This window comes from Oncorhynchus clarkii, unplaced genomic scaffold, assembly GCF_045791955.1.
Source record: "Oncorhynchus clarkii lewisi isolate Uvic-CL-2024 unplaced genomic scaffold, UVic_Ocla_1.0 unplaced_contig_7131_pilon_pilon, whole genome shotgun sequence".
Classification (NCBI taxonomy): domain Eukaryota; kingdom Metazoa; phylum Chordata; class Actinopteri; order Salmoniformes; family Salmonidae; genus Oncorhynchus; species Oncorhynchus clarkii.
This window is the reverse complement of record NW_027258699.1, coordinates 25,798-48,182: the sequence shown is the minus strand read 5'-3', so window position 1 is coordinate 48,182 and position 22,385 is coordinate 25,798. Positions and strand designations below refer to the sequence as shown.

General features: G+C 46.2%; 1 protein-coding gene across 1 annotated transcript in view; it reads left to right on the top strand.

Annotated features, from left to right (window-relative positions):
- The first annotated feature begins 1,992 nt into the window (after positions 1-1,992).
- The window catches only part of LOC139398205 (lysine-specific demethylase 6A-like), a 45,536-nt gene continuing 25,143 nt past the window's right edge, over positions 1,993-22,385 (top strand). Inside the window, exons 1-6 of the mRNA XM_071144327.1 lie at positions 1,993-2,048; positions 4,316-4,350; positions 12,351-12,444; positions 14,503-14,629; positions 21,156-21,254; positions 21,800-22,019. Coding sequence (XP_071000428.1) covers positions 14,508-14,629; positions 21,156-21,254; positions 21,800-22,019 — 441 coding nt within the window. The 5' untranslated portion in view covers positions 1,993-2,048; positions 4,316-4,350; positions 12,351-12,444; positions 14,503-14,507. The remainder of the gene's footprint in view (positions 2,049-4,315; positions 4,351-12,350; positions 12,445-14,502; positions 14,630-21,155; positions 21,255-21,799; positions 22,020-22,385) is intronic.

Sequence of the window (22,385 nt, the reverse complement as noted above, 5' to 3'; positions counted from 1 at the left end):
ATAGTTCAGTTACCTTTGATTTCTTGGGTAGGAACAATGGTGGACATCTTGAAGCAAGTGGGGGACAGCAGACTGGGACAGGGAGAGATTGAGTATGTCCGTAAACACTCCAGCCAGCTGGAGCATGCTCTGAGGACTCTAGGTTTTGTGTAGGTTTTAATGGTCACCATGGGAACAACACACCCTATACACATATCCAGTCCCAATCAGGTCTACACACACAGGACTAGGAGAGTTGGGAAAATGATATGTTCTAAGGCAGGGCTTTCCAACCCTTTCCCTGGAGAGCTACCCTCCTGTATATTTTCACTCTAACCCTGTCCCCTACCCTCCTGTATATTTTCACTCTAACCCTGTCCCCTACCCTTCTGTATATTTTCACTCTAACCCTGTCCCCTACCCTCCTGTATATTTTCACTCCAACCCTGTCCCCTACCCTCCTGTATATTTTCACTCCAACCCTGTCCTCTACCCTCCTGTATATTTTCACTCTAACCCTGTCCTCTACCCTCCTGTATATTTTCACTCCAACCCTCTTCTCTACCCTCCTGTATATTTTCACTACAACCCTCTTCTCTACCCTCCTGTATATTTTCACTCTAACCCTGTCCTCTACCCTCCTGTATATTTTCACTCCAACCCTGTCCCCAACCCTCCTGTATATTTTCACTCCAACCCTGTCCCCTACCCTCCTGTATATTTTCACTACAACCCTGTCCCCTACTCTCCTGTATATTTTCACTCTAACCCTGTCCTCTACCCTCCTGTATATTTTCACTCCAACCCTGTCCCCTACCCTCCTGTATATTTTCACTCCAACCCTGTCCTCTACCCTCCTGTATATTTTCACTCCAACCCTGTCCCCTACCCTCCTGTATATTTTCACTCTAACCCTGTCCTCTACCCTCCTGTATATTTTCACTCTGTCCCCAACCCTCCTGTATATTTTCACTCCAACCCTGTCCCCTACCCTCCTGTATATTTTCACTCCAACCCTGTCCCCAACCCTCCTGTATATTTTCACTCCAACCCTGTCCCCTACCCTCCTGTATATTTTCACTCCAACCCTGTCCCCTACCCTCCTGTATATTTTCACTCCAACCCTGTCCCCTACCCTCCTGTATATTTTCACTCCAACCCTGTCCCCTACCCTCCTGTATATTTTCACTACAACCCTGTCCTCTACCCTCCTGTATATTTTCACTCCAACCCTGTCCCCTACCCTCCTGTATATTTTCACTCCAACCCTGTCCCCTACCCTCCTGTATATTGTCACTACAACCCTGTCCTCTACCCTCCTGTATATTTTCACTCCAACCCTGTCCCCTACCCTTGTGTATATTTTCACTCTAACCCTGTCCCCTACCCTCCTGTATATTTCCACTCTAACCCTGTCCCCTACCCTCCTGTATATTTTCACTCCAACCCTGTCCCCTACCCTCCTGTATATTTTCACTACAACCCTCTTCTCAACCCTCATGTATATTTTCACTCCAACCCTGTCCACTACCCTCCTGTATATTTTCACTCCAACCCTGTTCCCTACCCTCCTGTATATTTTCACTCTAACCCTGTCCTCTACCCTCCTGTATATTTTCACTCCAACCCTGTCCCCTACCCTCCTGTATATTTTCACTCCAACCCAGGTGTAACTAACCTGATTCAGCTTATCAACCAGCTAATTATTAGATTTGGATGTTGGAAAAACCCCCCACAGGACTGTAGCTCTCCAGGAACAGGGTTGGAGAGGCTGGTTGTCAGGCCGTGTGCGTCCGCGGAGAGTTGGGTCTGCTGTTGAGGAGACACTGCAGCAGGGTTGTGCAGGCTAGTCACATGGTCAACCCGGTCTTTGAACGTCCTCTCTGTCCGTTGCGCTGTCATACTTTAGCTGTTGGCATGTTTTGTCTACTTCATGTGAAATGCTAACCTTTTGTCATAATGGACCAACGCTGCACAGAATCCCTCCTTAATGACATGCATTCTCTCTCTGCAGCATTTTCAGCTGGCTTTGATTGACTCCAACCCCTGCACTTTGTCCAAAGCTGAAAGTAAGAACCATTACATCCCCATTTCTCTCTTCTACACTCACACTCAAGCGCACCATTCCTCTCCTGTTTGGTACCGTCACTGAAACCCCAATGAATTCCCCTTCCTGTTTTTTTCCCCCAGTATGTGGAGTTATGTACTCACTGGTTATGTGAGATGATGCATTATCCATAATGACAGTGTCAGGTTGACTTGGTCATTTGTCAGTGTTAACCCACGTAAAGGAAAGGGCACAGAACGCTGTCTGGGTATTTTTATAATTTCATTATATACTCCCGGTTGCCGTGCCATTTCCCCATGGTCTGTATGCCTGACCCTGGGGTTTTCAAGGCGACACACACACACGCTCATTCCGACCACCTGCCTGAGATTGAGTTGCCTAGGAGACCACATTAGAAGGGATCGGCAGAGAGCTGCTCGCTAGAGCTCAGACTCTGCCACACGTACATGTGAGCAATTTTATATACACACACACATTGGGGACCTAACTTCTCTCCCATCTGTAGTCACACACCATGCAGACTCCTTCCGTCTGCACCCAGGGACTCAGAAGCAGTACCACAGGGGGAGTCAGAAGCAGTACCACAGGGAGAGTCAGAAGCAGTACCACAGGGGGGAGTCAGAAGCAGTACCACAGGGGGGAGTCAGAAGCAGTACCACAGGGGGGAGTCAGAAGCAGTACCACAGGGGGGAGTCAGAAGCAGTACCACAGGGGGGAGTCAGAAGCAGTACCACAGGGGGGAGTCAGAAGCAGTACCACGGGTGGGAGTCAGAAGCAGTACCACGGGTGGGAGTCAGAAGCAGTACCACGGGTGGGAGTCAGAAGCAGTACCACGGGTGGGAGTCAGAAGCAGTACCACGGGGGGGAGTCAGAAGCAGTACCACGGGGGGAGTCAGAAGCAGTACCACGGGGGGGAGTCAGAAGCAGTACCACGGGGGGGAGTCAGAAGCAGTACCACGGGGGGGAGTCAGAAGCAGTACCACGGGGGGGAGTCAGAAGCAGTACCACAGGTGGGAGTCAGAAGCAGTACCACAGGTGGGAGTCAGAAGCAGTACCACAGGTGGGAGTCAGAAGCAGTACCACAGGGGGGAGTCAGAAGCAGTACCACAGGGGGGAGTCAGAAGCAGTACCACAGGGGGGAGTCAGAAGCAGTACCACAGGGGGGAGTCAGAAGCAGTACCACAGGGGGGAGTCAGAAGCAGTACCACAGGTGGGAGTCAGAAGCAGTACCACAGGGGGGAGTCAGAAGCAGTACCACAGGGGGGAGTCAGAAGCAGTACCACAGGGGGGAGTCAGAAGCAGTACCACAGGTGGGAGTCAGAAGCAGTACCACAGGTGGGAGTCAGAAGCAGTACCACAGGTGGGAGTCAGAAGCAGTACCACAGGGGGGAGTCAGAAGCAGTACCACAGGGGGGAGTCAGAAGCAGTACCACGGGGGGGAGTCAGAAGCAGTACCACGGGGGGGAGTCAGAAGCAGTACCACGGGGGGGAGTCAGAAGCAGTACCACGGGGGGGAGTCAGAAGCAGTACCACGGGGGGGAGTCAGAAGCAGTACCACGGGGGGGAGTCAGAAGCAGTACCACGGGGGGGAGTCAGAAGCAGTACCACGGGGGGGAGTCAGAAGCAGTACCACGGGGGGGAGTCAGAAGCAGTACCACGGGGGGGAGTCAGAAGCAGTACCACGGGGGGGAGTCAGAAGCAGTACCACGGGGGGGAGTCAGAAGCAGTACCACGGGGGGGAGTCAGAAGCAGTACCACGGGGGGGAGTCAGAAGCAGTACCACGGGGGGGAGTCAGAAGCAGTACCACGGGGGGGAGTCAGAAGCAGTACCACGGGGGGGAGTCAGAAGCAGTACCACGGGGGGGAGTCAGAAGCAGTACCACGGGGGGGAGTCAGAAGCAGTACCACAGGGGGGAGTCAGAAGCAGTACCACAGGGGGGAGTCAGAAGCAGTACCACAGGGGGGAGTCAGAAGCAGTACCACAGGGGGGAGTCAGAAGCAGTACCACAGGGGGGAGTCAGAAGCAGTACCACAGGGGGGAGTCAGAAGCAGTACCACAGGGGGGAGTCAGAAGCAGTACCACAAGGGGGAGTCAGATTTGGATTTATTTGCCATAGCTCTCTCTGTAAAAAAACAAACAAGTTTTTCTCCATTTCATGAATTTCTACCAGCTAGAGCTTCTGTTTGGTTTCATCACTAAGAGGAAATGTGAGAGAGCACAGTCCTCCAGTCCTTTGTATCAGTTTAACTCTCTCTTTCTATTTACAGTTCAGTTCCACATCGCTCATTTATATGAGATTCAGGTAAGAAATCCTTCCTTATTTCCCCTTTTTCTCTGGTGCTGGTAATGAAGGCTGCTGAGAAGTCTGCTGTACATTTTGGTGGTGGATAGGTTGAGTTGACCTCATAGATATTCGAGTGACCTAGTATCACTATATACCTTATAATATGGCCTATCTTCTAATCCCTTATCAGTTGTTGTCATTACTCCTAAAAGGGAAGGTAGCTGTGGTCTGTTTACCTTGTGGTCTGTTTACCTTGTGGTCTGTTTACCTTGTGGTCTGTTTACCTTGTGGTCTGCACAAACCGTTATTTCTTTGTCCTCTGTGACAGCAGGAAGTAGGCATATGCAAACTGAAACAAGGCAACAGTCAACATGTCGTCCGCCTCGAATGCGCCTGTTAGTGACAACTAGAAACATTAACAACATTTATTGTCAGCTGTATCTGTATGGAATTACTACACACACTTATAAAATGTTAACTTTTTGTGAATGCGCTTATCGAGTCAGTCAAAAGTTTGGACCTACTCATTCAAGGGTTTTTCTTTATTTTTTAACATTTTCTATAATGTGGAATAATAGTGAAGACATCTATGAAATAACACATATGGAATCATGTACTAACAAAAAAAGTGTTAAACAAAGTAGATTTTTGATTCTTCAAAGTCGCCACCCTTTGCCGTGATGACAGCTTTGCAAACTCTTGGCATTCCCTCAACCAGCTTTACGAGGAATGCTTTTCCAACAGTATTGAAGGAGTTCCCACATATGTTGGCTTGTTGGCTGCTTTTCCTTCACGGTCCAACTTATCCCAAACCATCTCAGTTGGGTTGAGGTCGGGTGATTGTGGAGGCCAGGTCATCTGATGCAGCACTCCATCACTCTCCTTCTTGGTCAAATAGCCCTTACACAGCCTGGAGGTGTGTTGGGTCATTGTCCTGTTGAAAAACAAATTATAGTCCCACTAAGCTCAAACCAGATGGGATGGTGTATCGCTGCAGAATGCTGTGGTAGCCATGTTGGTTAAGGGTGCCTTGAATTCTAAATAAATCACAGACGGTTTCACCAGCGAAGAATCCCCACACCATCACACCTCCTCCTCCATGCTTCATGGTGGGAACCACACATGTGGATATCATCCGTTCACCTTCTCTGCGTTTCATAAAGGCACAGCGGTTGGAACCAAAAATCTCAAATTTGGCTCATCAGACCAAAGGACAGATTTCCACCGGTCTAATGTCCATTGCTCATGTTTCTTGGCCCAAGCAAGTCTCTTCTTATTGGTGTCCTTTAGTAGTGGTTTCTTTGCAGCAATTTGACCTATAAAAGGCCTGATTCACGCAGTCTCCTCTGAACAGTTGTTGAGATGTCTGTTACTTGAACTCTGATTTCTGGATTGACTGACCTTCATGTCTTAAAGTAATGATGGACTGTAATTTCTCTTTGCTTATTAGAGCTGTTCTTGCCATAATATAGATTTGGTATTTGGTATCTTCTGTATACCACCCCTACCTTGTCACAACACAACTGATTAGCTCATGCATTAAGAAGGACAGATATTCCATAAATTAACTGAAATGCATTCCAGGTGACTACCTCATGAAGCTGGTTGAGAGAATGCCCCCCCCCCCCCCCAAGTGAGGAGCAAAAACCCGCAGACACTTGGCTCTCCAAGGAATGACTTTGACGTGTTCGATTTTGGTGAAAAACAAAACTGACCTTAGATCAGTGTCCAGTGACAACGTGAACCAGGAGAACTCTACAGCTCCAGTCGCAGTGCTCTTCTAACCTGCTATAGTCTGCCTCAACCCCCCCCCCCCCCACTCACTCCTCATCCAATCAGCTCTTCTCTGCCATGCCTAGAGCTGTGGTGATGTCAGGGAAACAACAAATAGTTTCAAATGTCCATGGATAATGAGGTGTTTTAGGGGCGAACATGGTTATTTGCTGGATAGTAGACATGTTCAGTTGGTAAGACAGCTACTGCTTGGTAACACCTTGCTTTTGGTCCCTGAAACACACTGTGGTGACATCAAGCCAGAGGACGGCTACCTGCCCTGCTGCTTTTAGGCGTTCGCGGTGTGTCCAAAGCTTTAGAATGAGTTGAATTTCAGATGTACAGTCAGTAGGACTAGTTTTAATCAGCCTTTGAAACATATATTGACTCCTCGTGGCTGTTGTCCCTCTGCAGCAGACATGGTGAGCAATATGTTTGGAACATCGAATCGCAATAAAATCTCAGTATCGAATCGCAATACATATAAACTCAGCCAAAAAAGAAAGTCCCTTTTTCAGGACCCTTACATTTTCATTGTAAAAGGTTTAAACACTTTCCCATGCTTGTTCAATGAACCATAAACAATTAATGAACATCTACCTGTGGAACGATCGTTAAGACAAGAACAGCTTACAGACGGTAGGCAAGGTCATAGTTATGAAAACTTAGGACACTAATGAGGCCTTTCTACTGACTCTGGAAAAACACCAAAAGAAAGATGCCCAGGGTCCCTGCTCATCTGTGTGAACGTGCCTTAGACATGCTGCAAGGAGGCATGAGTACTGCAGATGTGGCCAGGACAATAAATTGCAATGCTCATACTGTGAGATGCCTAAGACAGCGCTACAGGGAGACAGGGCGAACAGCACTGAAGGTGGGATAATACACACACTTTTTCCCACAATCACGTGGAGTAGCTAGCCAAATAGAAAAAGTAGCCAGCCAGGTCCCCCGACCAAGCTGTATTTTGGTGGCCTCTGGTACGTTCTAATGCTAGATTGTATTTTCAACCAGCAACTATCAGGAAATAACACTGAATTTAAAAAAATGTCACACTTTTAGTGTTAGTTTCATTAACTGTTGTACATTATGATATAAAACCCCAGACAAACATTATTTCTACTGCTGACTTCCACAGGCTTCACGCTTCCTTTTTAAGAGGCACTTTCTCAGCTTTCTGCAATACAGGTATGAAGCAGGTGTTCACTTTAAAAACAATTCAATCTATATCATATTTCAAATCAAAATCCAATAACATTTTTTGTCACATGCTTTGTAAACAACGGTGAAATGCTTACGAGCACTTCCCAACAAAGAAACATACATTATAGAAACATTTTAACACAAGAAATAAATATAAAAATTATAACAATAATTAAATGAGTAATGATAACTTGGCTATATACACGGGGTACCAAGTCGATGTGCAGGTGTACAAGGTAATTGAGGTACATAGACAGTGCCTTCAGAAAGTATTCTCTCCCCTTGACTCTGTCTGTTACAACAAAAGTGTCCTTGGGTTTTCGCTCCTCCCTTGTTCTTGATTGATGAAATGAGGTCACTAATTAGTAAGGAACTCCTCTCACCTGGTTGTCTGTCTTAATTGAAAGGAAAAAAACAAAAACCCGCAGACACTAGACCCTCCATGGAATGAGTTTAACATCTCTGTGTTTTACAGCCTGAATTTAAAATATATTCAATTGATGTTGCGGTAGAGGTTGTTGTCCTGGCACCACACTGCCAGGTCTCTGACTTCCCTGTATGCTCTCTCATCGTCTTCAGACCTACTACCGTTGTGTCGTCTCCAAACTTAATGATGGTGTTGGAGTCGTGCGGGCCCATGCAGTTGTGGGTGTACAGGAGGGGACTAAGCATGCACCCCTGAGGGGCCCCCTTGTTAAGGGTCAGCGTGGCGGATGTGTTGTTGCCTACCGTCACCAACCTGGGGGGAGGGGGCTTTAGGAAGTTCAGGATTCAGTTGCAGAGAGGTGTTTTTTCTTCCCCCAGGGTCCTTAGCTTAGTAATGAGCTTGGAGGGCACAATGGAGTTGAACACTGAGCTGCAGCCAATGAACAGCATTCTCACATAGGTGTTCCTTTCGTCCAGTTGAGAAAGGGTATAGAAAGGGTATTGTTGGGGCAGTAAGCAAGTTGTTGTGTCTGGGATGATGGTGTAGTAGATGTGAGCCATTATCAGCCTTTCAAAGCATGTCATGGCTACAGATGTTACAGTGCTACAGGGCGATAGTCATTTCGACAGGTTACCTTGGCATTCTTGAAGACAGGGACTATGGTGGTGTGCTTTAAAGTATGTAGATATATCAGACTGGGTCAAGGAGAGGTTGAAAATGTCATTGTAGATACTTGCCAGCTGGTCAGCGAATGCTCCGAGTACGAGTCCTGGTAACCCCTGCGGCCTTGTGAATGTTAAACTGTTTAAAGGTCTTTGGCTACAGAGCGTTTGATCACACAGTCATCCGGAACAGCTGGTGCTGTCATGCATGTTTCAGTGTTATTTGCCTCGAAGCGAGCATAGAAGGTATTTAGCACGTCTTGTAGGCTCGCATCACCGGACAACTTGTGGCTGTGTTTCCCTTTGTAATCCATGATAGTTTGCAAGCCCTGCCACATCAGTGTCCCGCTTATTGAAAGCAGCAGCTCTAGCCTTTAGGACATCCGAGTGGCACAGCGGTTTAAGGCACTGCATCTCAATGCAAGAGGTGTCACTACAGTCCCTGGTTTGAATCTAGGCTGTATCACATCCGGCCGTGATTGGGAGTCCCATAGGGCGGCACACAATTGGCCCAGCGTTGTCCGGGGGAGGCCGTCATTGTAAATAAGAATTTGTTCTTAACTGACTTGCCTAGTTAAATAAAGGTTACTTTTATATATATATGTCAAAAATTATGTTTAGCTCAGTGTGGATGTTGCCTGTAATCACTGTGGGGACAACGTCATTAATGCACTTATTAATGAAGCCGGTGACGGATGTGATAAACTCCTCAATGTCATCGAATCAATCCCGGAACATATTTCAGTCTGCTTCTTCCTGTTTGAGTTTTTGCTTATAAGCAGGAATCAGGAGGATAGAGTTATGGTCAGATTTGCCAAATGGAGGGTGAAGGAGAGCTTTGAATGCGTCTGATTGATTGTGCCAGTAAAGGTGATCTAGAGTTTTTTTCGCATCTAGTTGGACAGGTGACATGTTGGTAGAAATTGGGAATTCAGTTTTCCTGCATTAAAATCACCGGCCACTAGGGGCGCCTCCTCTGGGTGAGCATTTTCTTGTTTTCTTATGGCCCTATACATCTCATTGAGTGTCGCCTTAGTGCCAGCATCAGTTTTTGGTGGTAAACCAGCTACAAACAATATAGATAAACTCTCTTTCTAGATAGTGAGGTCTACAGCTTATCATGAGGTATTCTACCTCAGGCGAGCAGAACCTCGATACTTCCTCAATATTATAGATGGTGCACCAGCTGTTGTTAACAAAGAGACACACCCCCTCTGAGCTTCCCCGATGCAGCCGTTCTGTTCTGCTGATGTATAGAAAACCAGCTAGATTTTTATTTAACTTGTCCTTGTTCAGCCACGACCCAGCGACCCCTAGGATATTACAGCTCTTCATATCACGTTGATAGGATGGACTCGAATGGAGCTGATTCAGTTTACTCTCCAGTGATTGCATGTTCGCCAATAGAACTGTAGAGGCGTTTTATCCACGCTCCGACATTGTCTCGTTAGTTATCCCGCTCAGGGTCTCTGTAGCGACGTCTTCTCCTTTGAGTGTCAGTGTTTTGGGCCTGGTCTGCGATAATCGATGTCCTTCTCCTCCAACTCCAAGTAAAAGTTATTGTCCAAATGGAGGTTAGTGATAACTGTTCTGATGTCCAGAAGCCAAATGAACAGCTCTCTTACCGAGACAATTCGGGAGGCTACTGACAAGTCACTCACTTCAATGTCACTTTCTGGCAAGTCTGGATGGACTTCATATCGAAAAATGCAAACAAGATCTTTAGAGTACTTGTCTGGATGCGATACCATGGACATATAACTAGGTTGTATGATTAATGGTATGAGAGAGACTTTATTCAGTCAGTCCGACAACTTTTAGAAACAAGTCAAGCTTGCTGTTTGTCAATCAGAGCACAGTAAATAGTATGGGTTTGCCCACATGGCCTTACTCGTATCCATAAATTGACAGTTGATAATGGGATGGAATAATACTTGTGAATGAAAACAACAAAAGTGTTTTAATATGCTTAAGTAGATGTTGGCAAAATAACTACGTGCCCATTTTAACAGCTGCAGATTTTAGGCAGGGTGCGGGTGCGTGTGTCCAACTTGCAGCCGGCAGCCAAGTTTGCTGTCACTCAGTCAGAATCCGCATCACCTTTTCATATTTTTCCCTACTCATGCCTCGCTTGTTATATGTTATGCAAAATGATAGCTTGATAGCAAATGTTCTTCGGGCATGTGATCTACCATAGTAACAGGCAGCGGCAATCTAAATGATCAGACTGAAAACATGCAAGGGAATAGTGATTGGGTGAAATTATGAAGCGAGCGGATGGAGAAATACAACTTCACTCTATGCAATCAGAGCAGCAGGATCAACATACAGCCCGTCCTTCTCTTTACAATCAGAGCAGCAGGATCAACACACAGCCCGTCCTTCTCTTTACAATCAGAGCAGCAGGATCAACATACAGCCTGTCCTTCTCTTTACAATCAGAGCAGCAGGATCAACATACAGCCTGTCCTTCTCTTTACAATCAGAGCAGCAGGATCAACACACAGCCCGTCCTTCTCTTTACAGACGGCCACATGACTGATTAACATAAGAAGGATGTCTGCTGGCACCCGAAGATGTATTAGTTTCAGATGATTCTTACAAAAAAAAAGAATAACATCATAGTCGTATACAGTAAATTGCCAGTTTTGTCCGACTATTTGGCATACCATTAGTAAATAACCTATACACAACCACGTGGCATTCGGAAAGTATTCAGATCCCTCAACTTTTTTGTTTACAGCCTTATTCTAAAATGGATGAAATAGTTAGATTTCCCTCATCAATCTGCACAAAATAACTCATGGCAAAGCAAAAACAGGTTTTTAGACATTCTTGATGTCTATTCTTTTTTTTTTATTTAAAAAAAAAAACTAAATCACATTTACATAAGTATTCAGACCCTTTACTCAGTACTTTGTTGAAGCACCTTTGGCATCGATTACAGCCTGGAGTCTTCTTGGGTATGACGCTACAAGCATGGCACACCTGAATTTGAGGAGTTTCTCCCATTCCTCTCTGCAGATCCTCTCAAGCTGTCAGGTTTGATGGGTAGCATCGCTACACAGCTATTTTCAGGTCTCCAGAGATGTTAGATCGGGTTCAAGTCCGGCCTATGGCTATTATGTACCCTACTCAGGGGGCGTGGTCAAGTTAACCCCTGCCTCACTGTGTATCAATGCTACAGTAGGTGTCTTTCTAGTGTTCTTTTTACAGACTTATCAACCGTAGCATATTTTATGTTCACTATTAAAGGTTTACTTTTGTAAATTACTTTTTCTAAAATAAGCTCAGCAAGTAGGCACTTGATGGGCACTTGTCAGCTGTTCAGAGCAAAAACGTGTGCTGTGTGAAGGCATCAACTCATGTACTGCTCCAGAAGTTGTGACTAGCGACAGCGTGGTGGTGCTTGGATGAACGGCCAGTCATATTGCTCAAATTCAAATGGCATGACATTTACACGTGTAGTCTTCAATGTTTCTTCAATGTTTTTAATGATTAGACTGTGACAGAGCAGGTAAATGTTCAACTGGAATGCAAAAACACTTCTGTACTCGGCGGTCCCGTTCTGTAGGCTTGTATGGTCTACCAGTTAGTGGCTGAGCCGTTGTTGCTCCTAGACGTTCCCACTTCACAATAACAGTACTTACAGTTGACCGGGGCAGTTCTAGCAGGGCAGAAATTTGACGAACTGACTTGTTGGAAAGGTGGTATCCTATGATGTTGCTACATTTATTTTTATAAACCTGTCAGCAACGGGTGTGGCTGAAATAGCCGAATCCACTAATTTGAATGGGTGTCCACATACTTTTAGCCTGTAGTGTATCTGAGGTGTCCAAACTTCTGTGTCTGACCAGTGAGACCATAAAACACACTGACTCTTTGGTCTGGCTTAAACATCCTTCCTCTCTCTCTTTTCCTCCCCCTCTCTCTCCCCCACTGTCATTTTGCAGAAGAAATTCAGAGCAGCAAAAGAAGCGTATGAGAATTTACTCCAGACAGAGAATCTTCCTGCACAGGTGAAGGCTGCTACACTGCAGCAACTAGGTAAGTCCTCTTTCCTCTCTCCTATGTACTACGGCATCGAAGACGATGCATTTGGGCTCGCTTGTTACAAACAATATGTCACTTGTCCTTTTGATAACATGAACCTATATTTTTCTTTTGAGTCTTGTTGAATATGTATCCTAGTTTGTTCTTGAAGGTTCTATTTAAAAAGTGCAGTCTTTTACATGTTATGTACAAAAAGTGTTTAACTTTCTAGAGCAGTGTCTATCAATAATAAATCGACTGTGTGGTGTTTTTAGTCGAAGTTACTTTATCACATTTATGCCTTTCTAGTACTTTGTATTTTATTTTTTATAAAATATATTTGTATTTTTATAAACAATACAAAACATACAAACATTACTGCATCACACCTGCCCATCTCCACTAGCCCCATCTCCACTAGCCCCATCTCCACTAGCCCCATCTCCACTAGCCCCATCTCCACTAGCCCCATCTCCACTAGCCCCATCTCCACTAGCCCCATCTCCACTAGCCCCATCTCCACTAGCCCCATCTCCACTAGCCCCATCTCCACTAGCCCCATCTCCACTAGCCCCATCTCCACTAGCCCCATATCCAGCACCCACCCTAATACATTTCTTCCACATGTCCTCAAACTGCACCATTTGTTGCTGAAGGTACTACTATGTACCAGGTGTATAAGGCTGATGACACAGGATTGCATTGTGTTCTGGGAGAAGTTGTGCTCCTTGTTGTTTACCATATTCCCAACTGGACAGTATTCCCAGATCCCCACCTCTTCCCTGCTCCCATCACACGTTTCCCAAGCCTCCAGTCTCTCTCTGCCCTGGCCTGACTCATGCAACTGCTCATTATGGAGGTGTTAGTGTCTGTACCCCAACCCCCACGCTATACACACATACCTTCCCCGACTTAGTCCTCTCTGAACACAGACAGCTCTTGTTTTGTTTCTTGCCGTCTTCCCCCAGTTTGGGATGTTCCCTCGGGTCTGAAAAACATGATCTTTTTCTGCCCTGCCAGCCACCTTACTAGGGAACACAAGCGTTTCACTACACCAGCAATAACATCTGATAAATATGTGTGTGACCGATAAAATGTTATTTGGTGGTGGCCTTCCAGCAAGGCTCGCCACAACTGTTGTGTGGAGCGATGGGGAGATGTGTCTGTGTGTGTGCCCGTCCTTCGGGAGGTGTGTGTAGAGAGAGAGAGAGAGAGAGGTGGGAGCGACCCCAGGGGTGAGTTGTTTAGACCTTTGTAGACACGGATGATGTGTGTATGGACGACGAATCCCCCGCTCTCCTTCCCTCCCTCCCTCTTTCTCCTCCCTCTTCTTCAGAAAGCTCTAGATAGATGAGCCTTTTGGTCCTTTTTATGAGACTGGTGCTTTTACACACCAGGCAGACAGCAGTGTTCCCCTCTGTGACTGACAGTCTAGTGTAGTTTTCATATGTTGTGTATATTAGTGTAGTACTAGACCTGGTAATGGACTAGCAGAAGTACCTGCAGGATCAGTTGTGTTGACTTACTATTGGAGACAGTAAAGTGTGTAGTGGTTCTGTTGACCAACTAGCAGAAGGCTAGCCCTGGACCCAGACTAGCAGTGGTGTAAAGTGCAGTGGTTCTGTTGACCAGCTAGCAGAAAGCTAGCCCTGGACCCAGACTAGCAGTGGTTCTGTTGACCAGCTAGCAGAAGGCTAGCCCTGGACCCAGACTAGCAGTGGTTCTGTTGACCAGCTAGCAGAAGGCTAGCCCTGGACCCAGACTAGCAGTGGTTCTGTTGACCAACAAGCAGAAGGCTAGCCCTGGACCCAGACTAGCAGTGGTTCTGTTGACCAACTAGCAGAAGGCTAGCCCTGGACCCAGACGAGCAGTGGTTCTGTTGACCAGCTAGCAGAAGGCTAGCCCTGGACCCAGACGAGCAGTGGTTCTGTTGACCAGCTAGCAGAAGGCTAGCCCTGGACCCAGACTAGCAGTGGTTCTGTTGACCAGCTAGCAGAAGGCTAGCCCTGGACCCAGACTAGCAGTGGTGGTTGTTGGATCCTTCACCCTGCTAACTCCCCTGGTCTCCTCCAGGCTGGATGCATCACACAGTGGAGCTGTTAGGGGACCCAGGCTCCAAGGACAGCTATGCCATCCAGTGTCTGCAGAAGTCACTAGAAGCAGACCCCAACTCTGGACAGTCCTGGTACTTCCTCGGCAGGTAAAAGCATTTTATTTCATAGTGAATTCCTGCGGGCTCTTGTTTTCCTTTTAGCAAGTGTGTAAAAAACGTTAAACCGCTGTGTGTTGAATAAGACTCTGCCCTGAAGGTCTTTTCTCTCTGCAGCTCTTGTCTCAGCTGTTTCTCTACAATCTATAGGCCTAGAAACTGGAGCCGTTTCAGAGCTGCTGATTTATTATTGATCCAAGTCTGTACTCTCTGGGAAGACGGCGTGTTACACAGAGACCTATTGATTACTAGCTCTGTAAATCTGAGCTATTAATTAGATGGAATTGTTCCTTTCTGTTATTCCACACGCTTTTATGTAGTGCTTACTTATTGAAACCACTTGTTTTAGTATAGATCATTAGACCACAGTTGACCTGGTTTGGGAGACAGTGTTGCAGTGGATAGATGGCCTCCTGTCTGTGAATCCTGTAGTACAACTAAGGGCTGCAGCAGTATGTTGTTGTGTTAACGGCTCTGAGAGAAGTTAATGGCTAGCAAGTATGGTTTGGTAGGTTACTTTATAAATGTAATGTGTTAGTTACTAGTTACCTGTCCAAAATTGTAATCGGTAACTAACCTTTTGGATTACCCAAACGCAGTCATGTAATCTGATTACATTCCCCTTAAGAGGCATTAGAAGAAGACAAAATGTATGTTACCATTTGAACGACATCTATTGCAGGATAAATCAGGGTTAAAGTTCACATGGCTGTCCATATATGGATGTTATATTTTACTATATGGGTTGGTTATGTAGGCTTCTTCTAACCCATCACTTTCTACTAGATATAATAATATGATTAAATTACATCTTTACCTTAAAAACCAAAGTCTATCAGAATTCCAGTCATTCCAATACATTTTATACCCCTTGATTTTCAAGAATAGCACTTGGAAATATGAAGGTGTAGATTGGTCAAATTGTTTTGCCTGAGCATGACCCAAAACAAAGGATTTATTAGCCAGCCCTACTCTGTTGTTTATGATTTTGCAGTCATGGAGGACTGATTGGGCTCATTGATTCGAGTTGATAAATAAATGCTGCGCTCATGGAATGGCATGCTTTGAGCACTACTGAAAAGTGCTATTTACATATGAAAGATTAATGCCATATGCTGCATTTGCTATAGGCCTGTTTACCTTTTCGTTGGAGACACTGATATCTTGATAATATGCAGCTGTTTAAAGGGCAAATCAACAAATCTGTTTTGGTAAAACGCTGAGGGATGGGCCTGGAGAAATGTGACCACTCAGATTAATAGACAGAGCTATTAATGCAAGGACTGACCATCCATGATATGAAGATTATTGTTTTAACCATGTTATGAGGCTATACAGCATTTATTTACACTACCGGTCCAAAGTTTCAGAACACCTACTCATTCAAGGGTTTTTCTTGATTTTATACTATTTTCTACATTGTAGAATAATAGTTAAGACATCAAAACTATGAAAAAAAACATGGAATCATGTGTTAAATAGGGGTAAGTGTTAAACAAATCAAAATATATTTTATAAAATTATATAAATTTGCCTTCACGACAGCTTTGCACACTCTTGGCATTCTCTCAACCAGCTTCTCCTGGAATGCTTTTCCAACAGTCTTGAAGGAGTTCCCATATATGCTGAGCACTTGTTGGCTGCTTTTCCTACACGCTGTGGTCCAACTCACCCCAAACCATGTTATATTTGCGGTTCTGATGGAGTTGAAGTAAGCTTATGAAGTGCTTGTAAGTTATGTTATTCAAGAATCAGTGGGTATATATCCAGTGCCTTCAGCAGGGTTGCACATTTTGGGGAGTATTTAGGGGTGGAAACTTTCCATGGGAATTAACGGGAATATATGGGAATTAACGGAAATAGATGCAAATTAATATTAATACCATTTAAATGTAGATGTTTTTTGCATTGGATATATTTACCATATCATATGGAGACAAAGACATAAACCTTTTACCTTATCAAAAGTAGACATCATTGCAAATGATTAAATCCTTCCTGTAGCAATAAATAAAAAAAACAGTTTAGTTACGATTTTAACTTTAATTAAATGAGTTGACTCTTCACATGGGATGATTTCACTGAACAACAAAAGGGAATATTGAATGATCCCCAATGATCCAGGAGTTTCAGGCTGCTTACCACTCTCTCCCAAAATACATCATCCAGGAGGATCCTCTCGATGGGGCTGTCCATATCGGCAGACTGTGATATGGCCATTTCTCGGAGAGACTCCTTCCCCTCCAGGAGACTGTCAAACATGATGACAACACCACCCCCAATGGGTGTTGCTGGGCTTTAATGTGGTGCTCTTATTCTTCTCACTTTGCTTGGTGAGGTAGATTGCTGCTATAACTTGATTATCCTTCACATACCTAACCAACTCCTTAGCTGTCTTGTAGAGTGTATCCATTGTTTTCAGTGCCATGATGTCCTTGAAGAGCAGATTCAATGCAGCCAATGGGTGTGATGTGAGGGTAGGACTCCTCCACTTTAGACCAATCAACCATGTTCACAGCATTGTCTGTCACCAGTGCAAATACCTTCTGCGGTCCAAGGTCATTGATGACTGCCTTCAGCTCATCTGCAATGTAGAGACCGTTGTGCCTGTCTCTTGTGTCTGTTCTCTTGTAGAATACTGGTTGAGGGGTGGAGATTATGTAGTTCATTCTTCCTTGCCCACGAACATTCAACGACCCATCAGAGATGATTGCAATAGTCTGCTTTCTCTATGATTTGCTTGACCTTCACTTGAACTCTGTGGAACTCTGCATTCAGTAAATGAGTAGATAAAGCATGTCTGGTTGGAGGGGTGTATGCTGGGCGAAGAACATTCAGAAATCTCTACCAATACACATTGCCTGTGAGCATCAGGGGTGAACCAGTTGCATACACAGCATGAGCAAGACATCCATCAGAATTTCTCTGTTTCTCCATTAAGTCAAAAACCTTCAGATTCCAGGAGGACCATGAGCTGTTGCTATCGATAAGGTGTCTGATTCATCATTTTCACCTCGAATAGAAGTAGAGGGACTTTTGTCAGAGGTTGCTTGTTGTGAGCGCTGAGGGAACTTCATGCACTTGGCCAGATGATTCTGCATCTTTGTTGCATTCTTCACAAATGATTTGGCACAGTATTTGCAAATGTACACAGCTTTTCCTTCTACATTAGCTACAGTGAAATGTCTCCACACATCAGATAGTGCCCGTGGCATTTTCCTGTAAAGATTAGAAAAACCCCAAATACAATTCCATGTACAGATAAATAGTTAAGCAGTTAGATTAAACAACTCCTTTGTAAGATAAATGTTTTAAAATGAAACATGTATGGAAACAGGTGAATTAACACTACTAAGTTAGCAGGCTCAAGCAAGCTAAAACTAACTAGCAGAAATGGTTTTGATTTAAAATTATTTAGACATTATTTAAACACACTTTGCTGTAGGCTACTATTTACTAATTAACAAGTTAAGGACTAAGTCTAAGTTTTTCAGGATAAAAAAGGAATAGAATGAAGCAAAGCACAGGCAAAATCCTAGAGGAAAACCTGGTTCAATCTGCTTTCCACCAGACACTGGGAGATGAGTTCACCTTTCATCAGGACAATAACCTGAAGCACAGGCAAAATCCTAGAGGAAAACCTGGTTGTCTGCTTTCCACCAGACACTGGGAGATGAATTCACCTTTCAGCAGGACAATAACCTAAAACACAAGGCCAAATCTACACTGGAGTTCCTTACCAAGAAGACAGTGAATGTTCCTGAGTGGTCCAGTTACCGTTTTGACTTAAATCTACATGATGGCAAGACCTGAAAATGGTTGTCTAGCAATAATCAACAACCAATTTGACAGAGCTTGAAGAACGTTGAAAAGACTTTCTGAAGATTGACCTTTTTTTTACCCCCTTTTTTCTCCCCAATTTCGTGGTTTCCAATTGTTAGTAGCTACTATCTTGTCTCATCACTACAACTCGGGAGAGACGATTGAAAGTCATGCGCCCTCCGATACACAACCCAACCAAGCCGCACTGCTTCTTAACACAGCGTGCATCCAACCCGGTAGCCAGCCAATGTGTCGGAGGAAACACCGTGCACCTGGCAACCTTGGTTAGCGCGCACTGCGCCCGGCCCGCCACAGGAGTCGCTGGTGCGCGATGTGACAAGGATATCCCTACCGGCCAAACCCTCCCTAACCCTGACGACGCTATGCCAATTGTGCGTTGCCCCACGGACCTCCCGGTCGCGGCCGGTTACGACAGAGCCTGGGCGCGAACCCAGAGTCTCTGGTGGCACAGCTGGCGCTGCAGTACAGTGCTCTTAACCACTGCGCCACCCGGGAGGCCCCCAGATTGACCCCTTTTTCTTGTTTTTATTTTATTTAACATTTAACTAGCTAAGTCAGTTGAGAACAAATTCTTATTTACAATGACGGCCTACCCCGGACAAACCCTAACCCGGACTACGTCGGGCCAATTCTGCGCCGCCCTATGGGACTCCCAATCACTGCTGGATGTGATTTAGCCTGGATTCCAACCAGGGTCTGTATTGACTCCTCTTGCACAGAGATGCAGTTCCTTAGACCGCTGCGCCACTCGGTGAGCCTGAGCTAGGTGAGATCGCGAGGTGAGACGACCACATCACAGTCGTAGCAAGTACATTTTCTCTCAATATAGTAGTTATCATCATCAAGTTGGTGCAAGTAGGAAAAGTCACGTGCAGGCCGTGGGATCTTTGCTATTGGTTGTTGTGTGGTAGAGCCACTGAATGCAACGGCTAATGGTTCTGCGTGAGCTGTAGTCACCCTTTGAGCTTGTAGATGTTCAGTGTGTAGAGTGTTAGCTTTAGGGCTGACCCCATTTAGTCAACCGGTCAATTGTTTTGTTGATAGGCTGTTGGTCGACCAAGATTTCTTTAATGGAGCACTAGCAACAACAACAAAAATATGGTATACAAGACACCTGTCTGATTGGCTCCTGTTTGAGTGGACTCATCCATTGTAATGAGCTTTTTTTGACATGGGAAGCATATGTTCACATTGCTAAAGCAAGTGGAATAGATAATAAACAAACAGTAAACATTACATTTACACAAGTTCCAAAGGAATAGAGACATTTACAATGTCATATGTCAATACACAGTGTTGTAACAATGTGCAAATAGTTAAAGTTAAAAAGGGAACATAAATAAACATGAATGTGGGTTGTATTTACAATGCTGTTTGTTCTTCACTGGTGGCCCTTTTCTTGTTGCAACAGGTCACACATCTTGCTGCTGTATTTCACCCAGTGGATATGGGAGTTTATCAAAATTGGATTTGTTTTGTAATTCTTTGAGGGTCTGTGAGGGAAGTATGTCTCTAAAATATTGTCATAGATTTGGCAGGAGGTTAGGAAATGCAGCTCAGTTTCCACCTCATTTTGTGGGCAGTGTGCACATAGCCCGTCTTCTCTTGAGAGGCAGGTCTGCCTACCTATTCTCACTGTACATAGTCAAAGCCTGTACATAGTCAAAGCTGTCTTTCATTTTGAGTCATTCACAGTGGTCAGGTATTCTGCCACTGTGTACTCTCTGTTTAGGGCCAAATACCTGTTCTGTTTTTTGTTAATTCTCTCTCTCACTCTCGCTCCCCCTCGGTCTCACTCTCGCTCCCTCTCGGCCTCACCCTCGCTCCCTCTCGGCCTCACACTCGCTCCCTCTCGGCCTCACCCTCGCTCCCTCTCGGCCTCACCCTCGCTCCCTCTCGGCCTCACCCTCGCTCCTTCTCGGCCTCACCCTCGCTCCTTCTCGGCCTCACCCTCGCTCCCTCTCGGGCCTCTCACCTCTCGGTCCCTCTCGGTCTCTCACCTCTCGGGCCTCTCGGTCCCTCTCGGTCTCTCACCTCTCTGTCTCTCACCTCTCGGTCCCTCTCGGTCTCTCACCTCTCGGTCCCTCTCGGTCTCTCACCTCTCGGTCCCTCTCGGTCTCTCACCTCTCGGTCCCTCTCGGTCTCTCACCTCTCGGTCCCTCTCGGTCCCACCTCTCGGTCTCTCACCTCTCGGTCCCTCTCGGTCTCTCACCTCTCGGTCTCTCACCTCTCGGTCTCTCACCTCTCGGTCTCTCACCTCTCGGTCTCTCACCTCTCGGTCGCTCACCTCTCGGTCTCTCACCTCTTGGTCGCTCACCTCTCGGTCTCTCACCTCTCGGTCTCTCACCTCTCGGTCTCTCACCTCTCGGTCTCTCACCTCTCGGTCGCTCACCTCTCGGTCTCTCACCTCTCGGTCTCTCACCTCTCGGTCGCTCACCTCTCGCTCCCTCTCGGTCGCTCACCTCTCGCTCCCTCTCGGTCTCACCTCTCGCTCCCTCTCGGTCTCACCTCTCGCTCCCTCTCACCCTCGCTCCTTCTCGTCTCACCTCTCGCTCCCTCTCGGTCTCACTCTTGCTTCCTCTCGGTCTCACTCTTGCTTCCTCTCGGTCTCTCACCTCTTGCTTCCTCGGTCTCTCATATTGATAGTACTAAGCATAATGTGTGTTCTCTCCAGGTGCTACTCCAGTATTGGGAAAGTCCAGGATGCCTTCATCTCCTACAGACAGTCCATTGACAAGTCTGAGGCCAGCGCTGACACCTGGTGCTCCATAGGGTAAGACCTGACACACTGCAGCCAGCGTGTAGTCACCTATCATCTGTCTGTAGGATCCTTGGAGAAGTTTTAAATGATTACTCAATCTGAAGGCTTGTAGGTGTTGGCCATGGCAACAGGAGGGAGGTAGTGGTCCCTAGAGTTAATTATGGATAGACTTGGCGTGTGGCCACTCGAGGGAGAGAGGACACTAAAAACTCCATGCACTCCCCCCTCTCCCCATCACTTGCTCTTTCTCACGTTCTCTCTTCCTTCTTCCCTCCCTCCCCTCTCTCCTTTCCCTCCTCTCTCTCCCACCCCCTCTCTCTCCCACCCCCTCTCTCTCCCACCCCCTCTCTCTCCTACCCACCCCCTCTCTCCTTTCCCTCCTCTCTCTCTCCCACCCCCTCTCTCTCCCACCCCCTCTCTTTCCCACCCCCTCTTTCCCACCCTTCCTTCCTTCCCCTCTCTCTCCCCCCCTCTCTCTCTTCCCTTCCTTCCTTCCCCTCTCCCTCCTGCCTCCCTCCCCTCTCCCTCCCTCCCCTCTTCCCCCCCCCCTCCCCCAGTGTTCTGTACCAGCAGCAGAACCAGCCTATGGATGCTCTGCAGGCGTACATCTGTGCAGTGCAGCTGGACCACAGTCATGCGGCTGCCTGGATGGACCTGGGCACGCTCTACGAGTCCTGCGGGCAGCCGCACGATGCAATCAAGTGTTACATCAACGCCACGCGCAGCAAGGCCTGCACCAACACCGCTGCCCTCACACACCGCATTAAGCTGCTCCAGGTAGGCAGGGACGCAGAGAGGGAGGGATACATACACACACACATGCAGAGATATGTAAACACACACACACACACATACCAAGCAGAAACAAATGATTTGACTGGCTGTTTTCTGTTAAACGTAGTGCTGTGTGTTGTGTTACAGTGTATGTATGTGTTTTATAGCTGATGATTCACTCTCTGGAAGAGTTGTATTTTATACTTGTGTGTGTCCCTGTTTATTGTACAGGCTGTGATTTATTCTGTTTTTTTATTTGAATCATTGAGATATGATCACTGATTCATATTGATGCCATACTACACATTCTCACCAGTAATCGTAAGACATAATGTCATGGCATTGACCATTCTTTGAGTGATTATTTTT